This window comes from Mixophyes fleayi, chromosome 4 (assembly GCF_038048845.1).
Source record: "Mixophyes fleayi isolate aMixFle1 chromosome 4, aMixFle1.hap1, whole genome shotgun sequence".
NCBI lineage: Eukaryota > Metazoa > Chordata > Amphibia > Anura > Limnodynastidae > Mixophyes > Mixophyes fleayi.
In genome coordinates this window covers 135206640-135225419 of record NC_134405.1, presented here as the reverse complement: position 1 = coordinate 135225419, position 18780 = coordinate 135206640, and the positions used below count along the sequence as shown (strand labels likewise).

The following is an 18780-nucleotide window of genomic DNA, read 5'->3' as shown; positions in this document are numbered from 1 at the left end:
TAAATTTTCCAATATTTTTGAGGGACAGATTCAGCTTACTTGGTAACATGTTGTATATATATTCTTTTAATCACGTCAGAAAAAAATCAGACAAAAAACATAAATATATAAAATATAAAACTTTTTCATGATTCTTCCCTTAGTTACTTTAACGCAATTATTTTGAAGAAAAAATGCAACTTGTGATGTTTATAGGGGTACTTTATATGTGTACTTTGGCAGACAAAATAATCTTTATATTTAAATGTATAAATGGTTTCTGGTGGATGCATTGAACATGGCATGTGGGCTGAAGGGGACTGATGTGAATGAGTTCTCTGTACAGCGCTGCGGAATCAGTGGCGCTATATAAATAAATGGTAATGATGATGATGATGATGCACGCCAACCCCTAAAAAGCAGAATGTACATCTACATTCAGTAATGGTACAGGACCCGCCTATTAGGATATAAATCTCTAACAGGCTGTCAGCATAAATTTATTAATACAATATAATTCAAAATGTATTCATATTATCGTTATTGAATAATATAATTTCATATGTTTTTTTTGTTTTGTTTTTCAGCCAGAAAACATTATGCTGTTGGATAAAGCAATTGCCATACCCCACATAAAGCTGATTGACTTTGGCCTGGCACATAAAATTGAAGATGGGGTAGAGTTTAAGAATATTTTTGGCACACCAGAATTTGTAGGTATGCATGATTATCCTTGTCATGGTATTAAAGAACATTAAGGGGTATATTTACTAAACTGCTGTTTTGAAAAAGTGTAGGTGTTGCCTATAGCAACCAATCAGATTCTAGCTGTCATTTTGTAGAATGTACTAAATAAATGATGACTAGAATATGATTGGTTGCTATAGGCAACATCTCCACTTTTTCAAACCCGCAGTTTAGTAAATATACCCCTAAGAGTCATTTACAAATGTGCAAAAATGCCCCCCACAGGGCATTTACCTTTTGTCACCTCATGCATCTTGCATATTCTGTTTGCATAGTTGCCTACTCTGCTGATATATCCGTTAGACTCCTAGATTAGGGAGAGACCTCCCAGACAACCAAGAGAGCAGGCCATTCTTCCAGAAGGGTGATTACCTGCATGAGAAGTGGGCGGGGAATGTTGTGATGATGGAATCATAGCTCTCGCCAACTTCAGTGATCGTTGAGAGATCAGGGGCGTGATGACTAAATTATCTTGTTTTTGTATCATCTTGTTTTTATACCTCCCTTCCTATCTTCCGCAAGCAGGATACAAAAAGTAGGCAATTATGTTTGATTGGGACGCATTGGTAGATTCCTAGTTAAATACTGTCTGCGTAAATGTAATTTTGTTTTGCTGGATGTAATATATAAACATTATAACATACTTGCCATAAACTACTGATCGCCCAAGCTTGGAAAAAGACCTTCCCTCCAGAATTGATTAAAAATAATTATGGCACATCTTCTCCATGCAGTATATCACAGCCCTCCTTAACGACACCCTTCCCAAATTTCACGAGACGTGGACTGCACAGTACAGACTGCACTGCTCTTTCACTCCAGGCAGCATGTTGTCACAAACTCCTCGCCCTCCCCATCCTTGTCCTTCCTTCCTTCTTGTACCTCTGCCTCTCCCTAATTTCCAAGTTCTTCTTCTATTCTTTTCTCCTTTACAATATTATTGGAAAACCCACTTTGTTGTATTTAACCTCTTTGACAAGATATAAGAGGAACCAATTTTATGTTATATTGTTTTACTCATTGAACATGTTCCACATTGTTGACTCTTTAACAAAGTGTGAAAATAAACAGTTTTCAAAACATATTTGCCAACTTTGACAGCATGATTTCTGTAAGGGGGGTCCATCATGGGGGCATGGCCACGTGAATTGCGTTGTTAAGCCCCGCCCCTATCAAACTTTCCCAATATTGCCCTAACATAACTGGGTGCGGGGCCAGGATGACGTGTTTAGCCCCACCCCCACGCAAATATTCGGAAGTCTATCGGACATTCCAGGATAGTAGGACAACTATGCATTAAAAGGTCATGAGGTTATGTTTCTGTAATCCTGGTTTGCAGACGGAGCCTCTTTCTCCTCACAGGAGGACTAGGATTTTATTAGATGCACAGGAGGTTGAGAGTTGCCTTACACTTTCAATGTGATTACCATGCGCACTTAAAGTGGGTACATATGTTTGTATGCACACAAATACTTATATAACAAAAATATTCAATTACAATCCTGATGTTCCATAACTCTCATTAGTTTACAACATAATTGAGCATGAGCATAAAAAGTTTAATTGGATAAAGGGAGTGGTGCTAAAGTGATATTGTTTCTGACATAAACATTTGCAGCTGCATCCACAGAAACACGAAACAAATGTAGGTATACTTTTGGGCAGCACAGTGGCCTAGTGGTTAGCCATGGCCTTATCTGTGTGGAGTTTGAATGTTCTCCCCGTGTTTGCGTGGATTTCCTCCGGGTGCTCCGGTTTCCTCCCACACTCAAAAGCATACTGGTAGGTTAATTGGCTGCTATAAAAAAAATTTGACCCTAGTCTCTCTCTCTCTCTCTGTCTGTCTGTGTGTGTGTGTGTGTGTGTGTGTGTGTGTGTGTGTGTGTGTGTGTGTGTGTGTTAGGGAATTTAGACTGTAAGCTCCAATGGGGCAGGGACTGATGTGAATGAGTTCTCTGTACAGCACTGCAGAATTAGTGCCACTATACAAATAAATGATGATGATGATACATCAGTTTCTGGAATGTGGGAATGAGGCTGACATATTCACAAATAGAAATATATTGCAGGGGCACAGGTTAGCACTTTTGTGAAAGACCTTTATTGCATTACCTGTCTAGCAATATGATATTGACTTTTGGACAAAACTTTAATTTAGCCTGTCCCCCTCAGGACCATTCTTCCCATGAGGGGACAGGAGAATCTCGCCTCAGATGGCACTAAGGTTTTTGTTTATTTTTGGTTCTGTGTGTTTACAATTGTAATTGAATTCAATGCACAGACTTGATCTTATCAGTTGTTGTATCCTTTTAAAAAATGCCACCCTAGCCCTAAATAATAGAGTAAGCACTTCCCTAAGTAGCAGAACTCAAGGATTTCACACTACAACCTTTCCCCTAAAAAGCAGAACACTTAGGGCTAGATTAACTAAACTGCGGGATTGAAAAAGTGGGGATGTTGCCTATAGCAACCAATCAGATTCTAGCTTTCATTTATTTAGTACCTTCTACAAAATGACAGCTAGAATCTGATTGGTTGCTATAGGCAACATCCCCACTTTTTCAAACCCGCAGCTTAGTAAATCTGGCCCTTATGGTCTGTTGTACTTGCTCCACTGGCATTTGTTATACACTTGCTCCACTGGCACCTCCTTAAAGATCAATTCTCCTGGAGAAGCAGAATTTTCCCAGCAGAATCACTGTTGTGACAGGGAAGTAGCGTTCATGTCATGATGACTGACGTATCATTGCTTTAAAATGTTGCCGTTTCCTTATGTGGCGTTTACAAATGCCCGTCTGACGCCAGCCTATTTCTTCAGCTGAGCTTATCACATATCACAGAGGAAGATAAGACGCTGTACCTTACATGCAATAACACGTCTATATCTATATAAAAACTGCCACTGACATAGTTGCCAATTACTCCTAATTGCTCATGACAGTCTCAGGTTTTAACAATTTTTACCTAGAATTTTTCTTGTCTCTGGAAAGGTTCCTTTTTCGTATTAAATATCTCAAAAAAATATCCACATTTTCTGTATTTTAGAGGCAGTTGCCTACTATGAATCAATTTTAATCTCTTTACAAGTTAATATTTATTGGAGGAGTATTTACAATACAACAAAGTAAGGAGTATTTACAATACAAATAATTAAGAAAATATAACATGATGCATGAACATAGAGGTGTCAGTTGTCCCTGGACACTGTTTTAAAAAGGTGGCAACTCTGCATTCATATAATAGTACATGTATGTGTCTAATTATGTTCAATTAATGTTTCAGCTCCTGAAATAGTGAATTATGAACCACTTGGACTGCCTGTAGATATGTGGTGAGTTCACAAAGGTAAAGTCATAAATTGACCCCATAGATGCTTTCCTAAAATTAATGGTGTAATAATAACATATTTCTCTGTTTTAGGAGCATTGGAGTGATTACTTACATATTGTGAGTATCAGTTTTTATTTTGATTTTCTTATCAATATGTTACACAGAATATTTATTGAATAGAAATGTCAGTGACCAAGACACAGGACCACAAGCTCTGTTGCTTGCTCTTTGCTAAGGAGAACTGTCTTGATGTGTTAAGTGTCAGACAGGAAACTGCTTATATAGTGATCTCTGGCTGCAAACAGTGTTATAAAACTATTGAAATACACAAAAGTGACTAATGTAATATCAGACTGTCCACTATTTATTATGCAGAGGCTGTTCTGGGAGCCCTGGCAAAGTCCCCCCTTCTCCACTATAATGCCGTTAGGGCGTGCATGCGCAGAGGCTTTGACCTGTGAGAGATCAAGCAAAGATGGAGAAGCTTTCGCTACACAGCGCCTTTACTGAGTTTTTCGCAGCTTAATAAATTGCCTAACACCACAGCCCCCACAGAGGTATAAGAGCACTGCAGTAAATGGGTAAGGCTGGAGAAATCTGCTGAGACATGCTCTGTCACTGAGTCCCCAACTGCAAGCTCTGATTGGGTGCTAAAGCTCACTGAAGTACAACCAATCACAGAGCATGATGTAGTTAATTATGCAGCTGTGACCCTATAAGAAGATGGTGGAAACAGTGGGGAGGTATAAAATGCTGGTGCCTTTTTATTTATAGGGCAGTATGATCCCTATTATTATGATATTGATCTGGACTGTCTTTATTATGTGTGTATTTTGTGTGTTTGAATGGCTTTTATTACATTGGTTGAAATGTAAAGTTTCATTGTGTGTATCTTCGTACTTGAGGCTTTGTAGTGCCTATTTTCCTCAGGCAGCTTATATAACTTTACAATATATATTTGTATTTTTTTTAGTAATCAGTGTGCTTGGAGACTTTAATCCCCATAAGTGCCAGTAATGTGTCTAAAAGTAAAAGTAACCACATTGGTTTGTTTACATATTAACTATTTCATCACCCTATACCCCCAGGAAAGCACATCTTGTTCACTGTGCAAATATTTGCTGCAGCACTTGGCACTGTGATGGGCTGTGGGCACGCATCATTGGGGGTGACAGCATTACACTGGGGAATGTTTCAGTGCTTTTGATTGCGGGCTCTGCCCTCTTCAAAACATCTTCAGTTTCAATGCCATGTGCAGCAGTGGCAGGTAGGAAGTAGGACACATTATGAGCTGTCATTCTGTTAAACAACATTAAAACCACCCACCCTAATATTGTGTATGTCCTCTGTAACTCATCAAGGCATGGACTCCACAAGACCTCTGAAGGTGTCCTGTGGTATCTGGCTATAAGGCATTAGCAGCATATTATTTTAGTCCTTTTAGTAAGGAGGTGGGACCTCCTTGGCTCAGACTTGGTTTTTCAGCACATTCCACAGATGCTCGATTGGTTTGAGATCTGGGGAATTTGGAGGCCAAGTCAACACACTTTTTGTCATGTTCCTCAAAACATTCCTGAACTATGTTAGCAGGATAATGCGTCCTGCCAAACTGCAGAGAGGGTCCAATGCCATCTGGGAATACCATTGCCATCAAGGGGCATACTTGGTCTGCAACAAAGTTTAGGTAGGTGGTACATGTCAAAGTGACATCCACATGAATGCCAGGACCCAAGGCTTCCCAGCAGAACACTGACTCTGCTGACTTGCCTTCTTCTCATAGTGCATCCTGGTGTCATCTCTTCCCCAGGGGAGCGGCGCACACGCACCTTGCTGTCCACTTGATGTAAAAGAAAACATGATACATCAGACAAGGCCTCCTTCTTCCATTGCTCCATGGTCTAGTTCTGGGGCTCAAATGGCCATTGTAGGCACTTTCGGCAGTGGACAGGGGTCTACGTGGCCACTCTGACCGGTCTGCGGCTATGCAGCCCCATACACAGGAAGCTGCGATGCACTGTGTGTACTGACACCTTTCTATCATAGCCAGCATTAACTTTTTCAGCAATTTGTGCTACAGTAGCTCTTCTGAATGTTTGGACCAGACAGGCTAGCTTTCGGTCCTCACGTGCATCAATGAGCCTTGGGCGCCAGGACCGGTTGTCCTTCATTGGACCACATTTGTTAGGTTCTAACGACTGCATACTGGGAACACCCCACAGGACCTGCCGTTTTGGAGATGCTCTGACCCAGTCATCTAGCCATCACAATTTGGCCCTTGTCAAAGTTGCTCAGATCCAGGGTCGGACTGGGCCACCGGGGGACCGGGCTATCTCCCGGAAGACCCCGACCCTGATCACTCCCCTGTTCGTTGGTGGGGGGGAGTGGAAAACGTATATAAAAAAAAGGAATGTTCACATGACCGCAGTGCTCACCGACTCCTCTCTACTCCGTCCACACTGAATGTTGGGCGTGATGACATCACGCCCAACATTCAGTGAGGAGCGCCGCAGAGAGGAGTTCAGAAGGAGGCAGAAGAGAAGAAAGAAGCAGATAGAAAAGGTAAGTGAAGGAATGGAAGCAAGGGGGGAGCACGGCAGAGTGAAGAGGGGGAGCATGGCAGATCGTGAAAAGGGGGAGCATGGCATAGAATGAAGAGGGGGAGCCTGGCAGAGAGTGAAAAGTGGGGCATGGCAGAGAGTGAAGCGGGGGAGCATGGCAGAGAGTGGAAAGGGGAAGCACAGACAGCATGGCAGTGTGAAAGAGGGGCCATAGCAGCATGGCAGAGTGTGAAGGGAGGCCAAAGCAGCATGGCAGAGTGTGCAGGGGAGCCAAAGCAACATGGCAGCGTGTGATAAAGGGGGGCCAGGAGAAGGAGGGAGCAAAAGCAGCATGACACAGGGTGATGAAGGGGGGCCAGGAGAAGGGGGGGCAAAAGCAGCATGGAGGGCGCAGTGTGATCATAAGGAGGCACAGCATGGTGAAGAAGGGGCACAGTAATGTGTGTGTGATGGCACAGCAGGCTTGTGGCAATGTAATGTGTGTGGTAGTTGGTGGCTAAATAATTGGTGCTATTTTGTTTGTAGGATGAAGGTGGGGCAATTTAATTTTATAGTGGGGACTATTAATTTTGGATGGGGTGGTGTGGGGGCTATTAGGCTGAGTTTGAGGAGCATGAGGTCTATTTATTAAATGTGAATATGAATTATTTAATGGCAGTGACGGTTGCGGGAAATAGGTATATATATTATACGTAAATGATTAATTTATTGCAGGGGCTGACTGGAGGGAGGGAAATAGGTTTATTAAATGGTAATACTATTACTTTAATGTTGATTTAACGCCGAGGCTGGTTTGAATTTTCTAAATGCACCCATTATTTTTTTCAAATAGGGCCCCCAACATTCCAGCATCCAGACAAGCCGCAACTAAAAAAACCAGCAGCCACAGGTGGTAAAAGTGACAAGAACAGGTAGGACAGTCTGACAAATGTTCTGAGTCTAGTGCAGGCTTGGCTAACCTGTGGCACTCCAGGTGTTGTGAAACTATAAGTCCCAGCATACCCTTCCAGCAATAAGCTGCTATATATTGACAAAGCATGCTGGAGCTTGTAGTTTCACAATACCTGGAGTGTCACAGGTTAGCCAAGCCTGTTCTAGTGGGACAATCCCGATTTTTGGTGACTGTTCTGTCCAATCTAACAGGCAGGTCAAGACTGTGTACTCTTTATATACACACTGCATTCTTTATATGCTATACTATATATAATATACTTTAATATTCTCCTGATGAAGTCCGGTGATATTGCGGACGAAACGTGTTGAGAGGTCATTGCTGTTATCTATTTATATTTGGGATCCTTTTTCAATCCCTCATTGGACCAGATATGCTGGATTTCTGCTACTTTATGTGTAAGTAGCTATTGTGCACGTAATAAATTGTATGTTTTAAATTTTACATCTGTGGCCTCCATTTCTGCTTCATTCTGAGATATCTAATGTATCCTGAACCGTGGAAATGTGTAACCTGCTTCCATTGAGACATTTGATCTGATAAGCCTCAAAGATTTTCATTCTGGTACGCATATATATTACACTTGAGTGACGGTGCATTTCATATTCTATTCACCTATTTGACTTGGGTCTATCTCTCTGGTGCTTAAGATTGCTATTCTGACCAATTATTGGTCTTTTTATACAATATCACACTATTGTGCGCATTTTGTCCTCCATCCCTACTTTCCTAGATTTTCCTCTCTCACCGTCTGGTTTCCAGAGGATTGGCAGCCACCTGCAAGTTGGGAAGTGTGCATTGTATTCACATTGACTTTTCATCAGTTCCATATATGGACTTGTGTTAATTCCTAGATCTATTGATACTCTGTTGCATCTCTAGATACACTGATAATTTGTTGAAGCGCCGTATTAGGTATTGTGTTTTTTGATATATATATATATATACACAATGTGATATTTCTGCCGTTTAGATGGTATTATATGTGAGTTTAAAAGGCTCGGAGGTGCCTCACAAATCAGGTAATGTTTTCTACTATACACTATTTCCACAACTTTCAGCTCATTTTGATATCTGGTGCACATAATTAAATCACCAACAGCCTCAGTGACTTCTAGTATCCTAATATTTTGCAACATTAAACTGTACATTATTTCCATTAATAGTAATTTATTAATATGTTAGTTAATTAATAAGATGTGAAAGAAGGCATTTTTTTTTTACTTCTCCATACAGTACTGTACTACTTTCTGTTGAGTTATTTTGCTCCACTGTTTCTCCAGGCAGTTAAAAAACACACTGGTAATTAAAGATTATTTTCTGTATTCTATTCAATCTATTATGCAGGCTGAGCGGAGCATCTCCCTTCTTGGGAGAGAACAAACAGGAAACCCTCTCCAACATTACAGCAGTTAACTATGAGTTTGATGAGGAATTCTTCAGTCACACAAGTGATTTGGCCAAAGACTTCATCAGAAAGCTGCTTGTGAAGGACACAAGGTGACAAGTAAACAAGTGAAAAAAATGTTTATACAAAGTTCACATAAAACCGAGTAGGAAAATAGAATTTATTATAACAACAAAACTCAAAAAAGTGATGAAACAAACAAATTGTCAATTAAGATTGACTGCACTGCACGGTTTCCTAGCATAGCCACAGTCTACAAATCAAAGAAAAGATACCAACAACATTATGGGTCTTTTAGTTTCCAGAAATGCAGAGGCGCAGTAGAAAGTTTTATTCATATGTGTGCCTATGTGAACTACTGAGCTTTGATTTGTAAATTACCTCAACTGTGCACTAATATTTATCAAAACACAAGATTGGGCAAGTTATATTTAATGAAAAACAGACAGAAAAGAGTCAATGTGCTTGGGGAAAAGGGTAGCTACTGTACTAAACACCAGCCACCATCTTTAAACAGAAAAAACAAGATAGGCTTGCTGGTAATGTTTTTAGATCCCCATCCAAAATGACAATGAAAAATGGTTCCTCGCATTTTATTATTATTATTATTATTATTGTAGATAAGTGCACAGTGCTCCGCAGCGCTGTACAGTAGGGAAAACAGGACATACATAAAACAAGGACATACAAGACAGACAAAATAAATGCAGATATGAAAACAAATGTAATGGAGGTCCCTTCTCATTAGATAACTTAATTCTAAGTGGAAGAGGGCACAGCTAAAACAAGAGGAGTGAGTGTGGCTTAGAGTGGAGATTGGGACAACTGTGAGGGTGTATTAATGTGAATATTATCATCAGGGACAAGGTAAGCTTTAAAAAAAAGAGATGGGTTGTTAGAGAACATCTAAACATTTGTAGACTGTGGGAAAGTCTGATGGGTGTGATAGGGAATTCCATAAGTGGGGAGCAGCACGGGAGAAGTCTTGTAGGCATGAGTGAGAGGTGGTTACCAGAGACGAGACAATGCAAAGGTCAGAGGTAGATCTAAGAGGGCGGGAGGGAGAGTAGTTTGATATGAGACACATATGGACAGAAATACAGACACAGACAAATTTAAAAGCCCCTCCGTCACCACTCCTCCTGTGTTTTTCCACAAACTGCTCAGACACATATAGTTGGTTGTAAAATTTAATTAGGGTGAGAAATGGGCTTATTGTTCTGGATAATTCCTGGAAAACACTGGTAAGTCTGACTTTCTGTTTTCAGTTCATTTCCAGGACAGTATTCACAGTGAGAAAATTACAAAGATTAATCAATTTAGAGATGGTCTAATAAATGCAAACATTTAATCTGGAAGCCAATCCTTGGTCAGACTGTATGTCCACATTTTAGTGACGTGTCGCTGTGAATACTAGTACAGGTGGCAACCCTGCAAATTTTCAGTGTTCTTTTACTTCTTATGGTACCACTTAGTTAATCACATTATTAGCCTGCAAAATGGCCTCCTTTCATTTCTATTAGAAGGGATGGCAGAAATAGAAGGAAGTCTGACCTTGAAGAAATGTGGATCCTGAGAATAACTCTGTCATCAAAGATTGTAAAACGTGTGTCCCTTGTATTAAATACTTGTATCTATACCCTTCTGGCTGTTGTGATTGTAAGGAGAAAGACAAACTTGCCTTTACAAGCCATCACCGCTTTAAATTTTAGCTGCAAAGTCGCCGATTTCCGGCGAGTTGAAAAAACCGGACTTTCATACATTTGCCCCAAAATGTACTGACAGAAAGTGTACTGAAATTTCCAGAGGTAGTTCAAAAACGGAATACACAATATGCAATTTACATCCAAAGGGGAAACAGTTTTATCTTTGTTTTCATCCTCTCAACAGTTCTGAAAATTTGTCTTACTAAAATATATCATAGATAAACCCTGGTTTAAATTAAACTGTAGGTACTTGGGGATTATTATCAGAGGGCATTCCTCTGATTTTAAACTCATAGGAGTCTACCAAATTTTCACGTTGATCTTCCTTGTCACCAGGTTGTCCTGTATCAGAGTGGAAATTTCTCTGGCTGATAGCCCTTTGCTTCTGTGTAGTATTTGTTTAGGATGTGTATGGCCAGTCTCAACCTTTATACATCCAGATGAGTTACTGGACCCTGTACAACCAGGCTCTGAATGTCTGGAAGTATCCATGAACTGAAGAGCTAAATACCATAATTTTTTTATTACATTGAGAATAAGGGAAAGAGTTGGAAAGGCATAAGCAATAGGGAAGTGACAATGCTGTATCAGGCTGTCTACACCTGGTTTATAATATGTGTGAATAACAGAGAAGAAATATCTGGCTCTTGTGGCAAACAAGTCTACCTAAGGGTACACCCATTTTTGGTTAGTTAGTTGCAGTGGTCAAAGTGGAAATTTAGCAGTATGGCAGTATGGAAAGTGTCAGTAAATGGAATTTGATAGTTTTACAATGAAAGCAGTCGGAGAAGTGGCGGTATGGCAAACCGCCGTGTACCAGCCCACTTTGATCTCTGATTGGTAGAATATATCCTGCTTCAGACACCACTGTACCTGGTTCCCTGGTTTTCATATTCAGGTCTGCCACTGTTTTCATCAACAGCTAAAAGAGATAAAGAGAGAATAGAACTTCACGATTTTTTCCAGATTGCGTAATTGAGAGGTCACTCCCTTCCGTGTCCTCAATTTAAATTCCTTTTGTTCTTCCACCATTCCAGATATGATTTTAGCCTTTCTGGGACCTTCATGAATGTGCCCAAAGCAACCCTGTGTATGGTGGCCATCATGAGACTTAGTAAAGGCATGACTTCCATGGTAGACACAAGTAATCTGTATAGATGATGTTATTTTAAACCTCTTTTGACATTTCTGGAGCTGAGAACACACAAAAAACAGTTTGTGAGGAATTGACTTTAAAAACGTGCCTGTGTTGCTGTCTGTTGATGGGAGGGGCAATCCCTCATTTTTACTTTTGGGTGCTTTCATGGGACTGAACTGGAAAGGTATTTAAAATACAACTTATGAGCTGAGATATTTTTCCACATACAGTATATTAGAAATTGAAATAAGCAGAATTCTGCAGGACAATAAAAAATACAAAATAAAAATACTGCAACAGCCAGTTAGCAATTTCCTGTGAGTGGAAGAATATGTATTAAATAGTATTTCTATATTATCTCTAAATATTTAATCAAATTGCCTTTTAAATGTGCATAGTATCCTTCATACCCTGTGTTTTCATGTCTGTGGTTATTTTGTATGCCTTGTATATCCTGTTTTATGTATGTACTGTTTTCCCTACTGTACGTTGAACTGTACTGTAGAGTTGTGAAACACTCAATTCAGTCAAAATGATTTCTTATGTTGAATATATGCAAACTGGTTCATTCTGTTTGTCTGTTTTCTACTTTAAGCGTTGTTCAAATATAAGTAGAACTTAAATGTGCAGTTGTCTGAAGTAAACTTTACAATGCCAGAATTAGTTACATAGAAAATGTATTTATTATGATCTTCTAGCATCCAGATCTTCCTGATATTTACCATCAGTGTCTCCAGTACATTTTAAAAATGTTTTTCTGGATCTGTATTAATCTGTTTCACTCTTCATCAGGAAGCGTCTCACCATCCAGCACGCTCTGTCCCATCCATGGATCACTGTGAGTACAATAATTATCTCTGCATCAGTGTGGTGTATATATAAAAACCTAGTAGTAGGATGCTAGGATTTCAGTGTTGGTATTACTTGTGTGCAGTTCTATGGAGTAGCCCTTATATTTATATACAGATGCATGTGTCCTGAGAATCCATGATGCAAACACTGGGAGTTCTGCACAAATGTTACTTATTATCGTATGTTCTAACAACTGATACATACTAATGAAAGTTGATCACTTTGTTTGCTGTGAAATGTGAAATATCGTTCTTCTTACCCTCTTACCAGAAGTTGTTGACTCACTGACTTATTAGTTCCCAGTGCAAAAGCATGTTCTGGTGTGTAATATTGTATCCACATGGATTCCTTAGTAGACATTGCCTTGGCATGGATTTGAGTGTTCAGGAATCCTTACAGACTTGTCCTGGTACTTAATGTCTCCTTTTTACCTGAAGATGCTCCAGTCCAAAGAGGAAAACAAAATTCATGATACCAGGAGAACAGCCATGAGGAAACTAAAGGCCAAGAGGCTTAGAGAATATACCATGAAGTCTCACTCCAGTATGCCCCCCAATAACACCTATGCTAATTTTGAGCGTTTTGCCCAAGTAGTGGAAGATTTGTCAAGTGCAGAACGAGTACTCGGCTCTTTGGCTGTGAACTATGACACTCTCCAGGAGGATGTAGAGGCATTGATATCCATCTACAATGAGAAGGAGACCTGGTATAAAGAAGAGAATGAGAATGTCAGGCACAATCTGTCGCAGCTCCGATATGAGTGTCGTAAAGTGGAATCCATGAAAAGAAACCTTGACCATGACATTCACTTGGTAGAATCAAACATTGGGAGTCTATCTGAGCGGTACACTGAGCTGGAGTCACGATATGACTTTCTGAGCAAAGAACTCACAGAAGACCTTAAGTTGGTAGAAGGCTTAGTGGAAGGGTTCCATGTTGGAAGTACAGATTATATCTGTGAAAACTTTGGTGATGTATTCAACAGAGATTTGAGTGAGTCATTTATGAGTCTTCTGAATGGTTCATGCAGTAAAGACCTTTTGGAGGACGTGAACCTCCGAATCACAGAACCCAGGTTGTAAAGGTCAATAAGATGATTGGATTGTGTAATGTATGTGTGTCTAAAAATATCTTTATAGAAAGAGTATATTTACCAAATTATTTGCCAGATTTAACATTTGGCCCGTCATCTGGCAGGATTGGCCTGCTTCTGGCCACCTTAAGAATAATGCAAGTAACAGTCTTTAACATATTGCAAGTGGTGAGTGCAAAGAGGTAATTGTCTGTTGTTATTGTTTGTGGTCGTACCTGTGATGTAAGCTGACACTTATAGAATGCTGGTAGGGTGTGCTCAACTTGTTCATGTGATGCTATCTAATTTATTTTATATGTAAATCCGTGGAGAAAAGTATGATGCAAATGTAACTTAGATCTTGAATTGCAAATTAAATATTGAATGAAAGGACTGTTTGTAAAAAGTATAGCAATATAGTTGCCAAAGAAGTGGAGGAACAAATGCAGTGAAATCAGACTACTTTTATATAGTACCTTCCATGGCATTAAAAACATACTGTAAGTATCGCTAAACAAGAAAAGTGCAAAATCCCTTACAGAAGGTTGAATGAAAGTTGCATGGTGAAATTATGTCCTGTGGGATCTGTAACTTTCCCCATTTGAAACGTTTAAAAATGTCCCCATTCTCTTGAATGTGGATCTAAAGGAAAAGGAAAAATAATAAACATGTATAGCCATGTTTCTCTGGAAGTTATTGCATTCTAGTGTGCACAATGCTGTCTGCATAAATTCCCATGCTCCTGGACACGGCAACGTGATAAAAATATCTGGCTGGAAACAGCCCAGAGCCTGTCTAGATTTCTTTATACATGTAAAAGGTATAATACAATAATCACAAACTAGATTTGATTGAGAAATGTGTCAGTTGACGTAGTTTAAATTTTGGCAGTTTTAATTTATATAGATCCCACAATATTGGAGGATTAGCGCTTTCTTGTAAGTCGTCCATCCAGAAGAACTGTTGGGGCATTTGCACTCCGTTGATATTTTCAATTTAACAAAATATATTTATATAAGAATTGTACCATGTTTTCAGTATGTGACAAAACAGTGGTGTTTCTTTGCACGTGACTATATAAAAATTGTATTAAAACTGCCTAAAAACACTTGGTTTAAAGGCCTCCGTCATACTGACAGCATCGAAATGACGTTTAATGAAGCACTCCTGGTAGAAGCCCTCGAGTCATGTGCACTAGTTTTAGAATATGCTGTAAAAAAAAAGAACAATTAATAAAGCTTGTTGTATTGTCTCCTGCATCTCTGTACATATACAGTATGTGTGTGGAGCTGTAATATCTATAGATAGTGTGATTCATTCACAGTTTTCAATAGTTAAAGAAAGAAGGCCAAGAAAATAAGTTACATAATTCTAAACCTACAAACAACTCTGGGATGGCATTCATGTCTCATGAACGGGTGGGGTACTAAATAACGGTGTGTAACACATGACACTACTTACCCCGACGCAGTTATTCCGAAAGTGACATCCGCAACATGTTGAGGTAGGCGACTGTTCAGAAATCTGTATTCTAACACATTCACTGTCCGGCACACACAATGACGTCATTTGTGTATGCGACACTATTACTGGTGGTCTTAAGGAGGCGCTGTAAGTAGGAGCCTGCTGAAGAATGTGCAAGGAATCGTAAATTATATTCTCCAGCAGGCTCCTACCTACAGCGCCCCCTTACGACCACCAGTAATAGTGTCGCATACACAAATGACGTCATTGTGTGTGCCGGACAGTGAATGTGTACAAATTGTTAGAAGACAGCTTTTTGAACAGTCGCTTACCTCAACATGTCGCGGTTGTCACTTTCGGAATAACTGCATTGGGGAAAGTAGTGTCGGTGTGTGGTAAGTCGTTAAAATGACTACCACCGTCATGAACAACTGGAGAAGTTATCACATGGCAGTATAAAATAGTGAATAACTTAGTAGAACATTAATACTGGGAAATATGTACATACATATACATATATTCTGCAGTTTTTATCACATCAGTAATGGCTAAAAGACTCCAATACTGAGCCTGATCGGCATGTGTTCATCCCATCCTCAATGTCCATATTGTATCTATACATTTACCTTAATAGAAAGGAGAAAATAATGTACAAATGAATAAGGAGTTAGATCAATAATGCAAATCATAAAATAACCCATAATATACGTTGTGTACTATACAAACTGTGCCACTGCCAATTCACCAGCTCCCCACCTGTGTCCGGCTCTGACACCTCAGTGCTTTTGTATTGATAAAGAATGAACAATCTGTGCCCTACGTATTTCTCACATACAACCTTAGCAGAGTATTTGTATACGTTTAGAGACCCATGATTCCCAAATTGCATTGTATTTGGGTTTTCTGTTTTTCACAATCCTCATACCTAGTACCAACAATACTTTCATGTAGCTTAGAATTTGGTATTCTATGTCATGCCAGAACTGCTTATCTCATGGACACTACCACTATATGTGAATCATATTACTGTTATGGTCGGAGCCATGGTACTAAAATGGTGTAGTGTAAATGTATATATCTTGGTGGTATCACATTCCTTCTAAGACAGTAGTACCTTATAGTACCTTTTATTTTATTATTGAAAAGTAATTTCCATGTCTGTGGATCTGTAGATTCCCCAAATCCATCTACTACGCCTGCATGTATTTGGTGGATGCTTGAAAAGAAATACAGACTGTGCGATTTCACTATTAGGTCCTCCTCGATCCTTTGTCACACAACTGCACCTCCTTCGTCAACCTCATCTGTACTTGTATATGCAATTCTATTTCATATGATTTGACATGATAACTTTGACTATCCAGTGCTGCAGAGTTTTGCGGCGGAATACAAATATAAATGATGATAATAGGAAAATTAAGATTATAGTACTGAAATTAGTACTCTTCCTGCCATGTCTTTCTCACTGTATCACAGTTAGTCTCTGGAGTCTTGAGGGTCCATTAGAGCTTGATAACTGGAGATATTTTCCAATTTCAAAGATGGGACTAAATTTGGTCTTATATTCCATGTGGCCAGATTTGCAATTTAGAGGGCTAAATAATACAGTCACAACTTTAGGAGTTCCAACCCCCCCCCCCAGTAGCCTGGTGTAATGATCGCTGCAGACAAGTTGTGCTGCTGGTGTTTGAGGCAATGAACCCTAATGGCTGGTGGCTACACAAGGGTTAAAGTCAATGATTAGTAAAATGCACCAACTCAGGAATATCTCCAGAAAATGGATAAGTAAATACAGGAGAACACTGATACTCATGGTCAAAGACAAACCAAGGGTATGGTACACTAGAAGGCCTCAGGAACGAAATGTCTAGGTGTAGGCTTGGTAACAGAAAAGATCATTAAGCAATTTATACAAATTATGCAGACTTGTCAGAGTCTTGGGTTTTCTACAAGCTGCAAATACAATGTGCCGCCAAGTGCTTTTGGTGTTGGATACGTAATTCACAATCTTTTCAAACACTCCTGTTCAGTCAATCAGCACCAACCTACTAACACTTTAGGACAATCGCAATTATTCATTTAAAGTTTTCTATTTGATCCTAAAATGCTGCTAGGTTTAGCTTCATTTGTGTCTTAAATTAATCATGAGAGCGAGAACATTGGACTGTCTTTATAACATGCACATTCTCACAGGAATGTAGCCGGAAAGTGCAAAATGTATTCCATTATATGTATTGCGATGAGACCTGATTTTCCAGACTCCATATGATGGAGTATTCATATTTCATTATCTCATTTAAATAATTCCATTCTGCAAAATGAAAGTTTGTTTTCACACTCCAGTGCAAAACTAGGTGCACTTGATACCATCATCTAGGTCCACAAAACAATGTGTTCTCTTGTAAAAGAAGATTTAATCTTTTTTGCAATCCACTGGCCAAGATTTTTGTATAGATCTTGTAATCAATGTTTAATATTTTTACTTGGGATGGTGTCCCGACCATGTTTAGAACGAGAGAGAGAAGTAGGTAGAGAATTAAATATATATATGTGTGTGTGTATATATATATATATATATATATATATATATATATATATATATATATATATATATACACAAGTTAACCCATGCATGATACTCATGCATTCTAGTCAAATCAAGCTACTTAAGGTGTTAAAAAGGTTCTTGTCATGCATTTGGGCCATAGCCCAGGCCTCAACCACCAACCACTCCCCACTGTCACCCCCGGCAACCACCAACCACTCCCAACTGTCACTTCTCCTTCAAGAAATATATATATATTTTTTTTAAATCTTTATAAACACTTTTAACAATTAACAAATTAAATTAACAAATTAAAAACATCTTAGTATACCAAATTTCAGCCCTTTCTGAATTTTTTTTTCCACACACACTAAGAATTTAGTAGGTCAGTGTATAACTCCGCCCAGCAGGTGGCGCTGCAGCTTGGTTTTATTTTTTCCACACACACACAGACAGACTAACACACGCCACTAGACATTTATATTATAGATATATATCATCATCATCATTTATTTATATAGCGCCAACATATTCCGTAGCGCTTTACAATTGGAGACAAACGTAATAAACTAATAAACAAACTGGGTAAAACAGACAAAGAGGTGAGAAGGCCCTGCTCGCAAGCTTACAATCTATATATGGATAGATACAGATATTTCTGATGTACAGCATATGGAAAGTACTTGACATGGAACCTACCAGTAGCGGAACTGCCATTAGTGCAGCAGGGGCCCGTGGAGATAATGAGGCCCACTGCATGGGGAACTAGCGTGTTCTGGGCCCCAGTTTCCTTCTCTCCGCTTCCCTGCACCTGGGTCTACAGCTCACTAGCTCTGTCTCTGGAACCTACTATAATTTCCATAGGTATTGAAACACTTAGGGACCTATATTGAACTTCCAGAGGTTTAAATCCCCCAAAAACTGCAGTTTATTAGAGGAACGCAGTTGAAGAGACTGCAGTCCCAGTCTCTTCAACTGCAAATCCAGCCCCCATAGGTGTCTATGGGCAAGGCGATTTTGACCTCTTTA

General features: G+C 39.4%; 1 protein-coding gene across 4 annotated transcripts in view; it reads left to right on the top strand.

Moving 5' to 3' along the window:
- Positions 1 to 18780, top strand: part of DAPK2 (death associated protein kinase 2) — a 93065-nt gene that overhangs the window by 40040 nt on the left and 34245 nt on the right. For 2 of the 4 annotated variants that reach the window (XM_075208391.1, XM_075208392.1), the window contains 6 exons: positions 567 to 696; positions 4009 to 4057; positions 4147 to 4173; positions 8914 to 9066; positions 12611 to 12656; positions 13108 to 15001. In XM_075208391.1, the coding sequence (XP_075064492.1) occupies positions 567 to 696; positions 4009 to 4057; positions 4147 to 4173; positions 8914 to 9066; positions 12611 to 12656; positions 13108 to 13752 (1050 nt within the window). In that variant the 3' untranslated portion in view covers positions 13753 to 15001. Of the gene's footprint in view, positions 1 to 566; positions 697 to 4008; positions 4058 to 4146; positions 4174 to 8913; positions 9067 to 12610; positions 12657 to 13107; positions 15002 to 18780 lie in introns of those variants that run through there. The other 2 variants (XM_075208394.1, XM_075208393.1) reach the window with 1 other exon arrangement.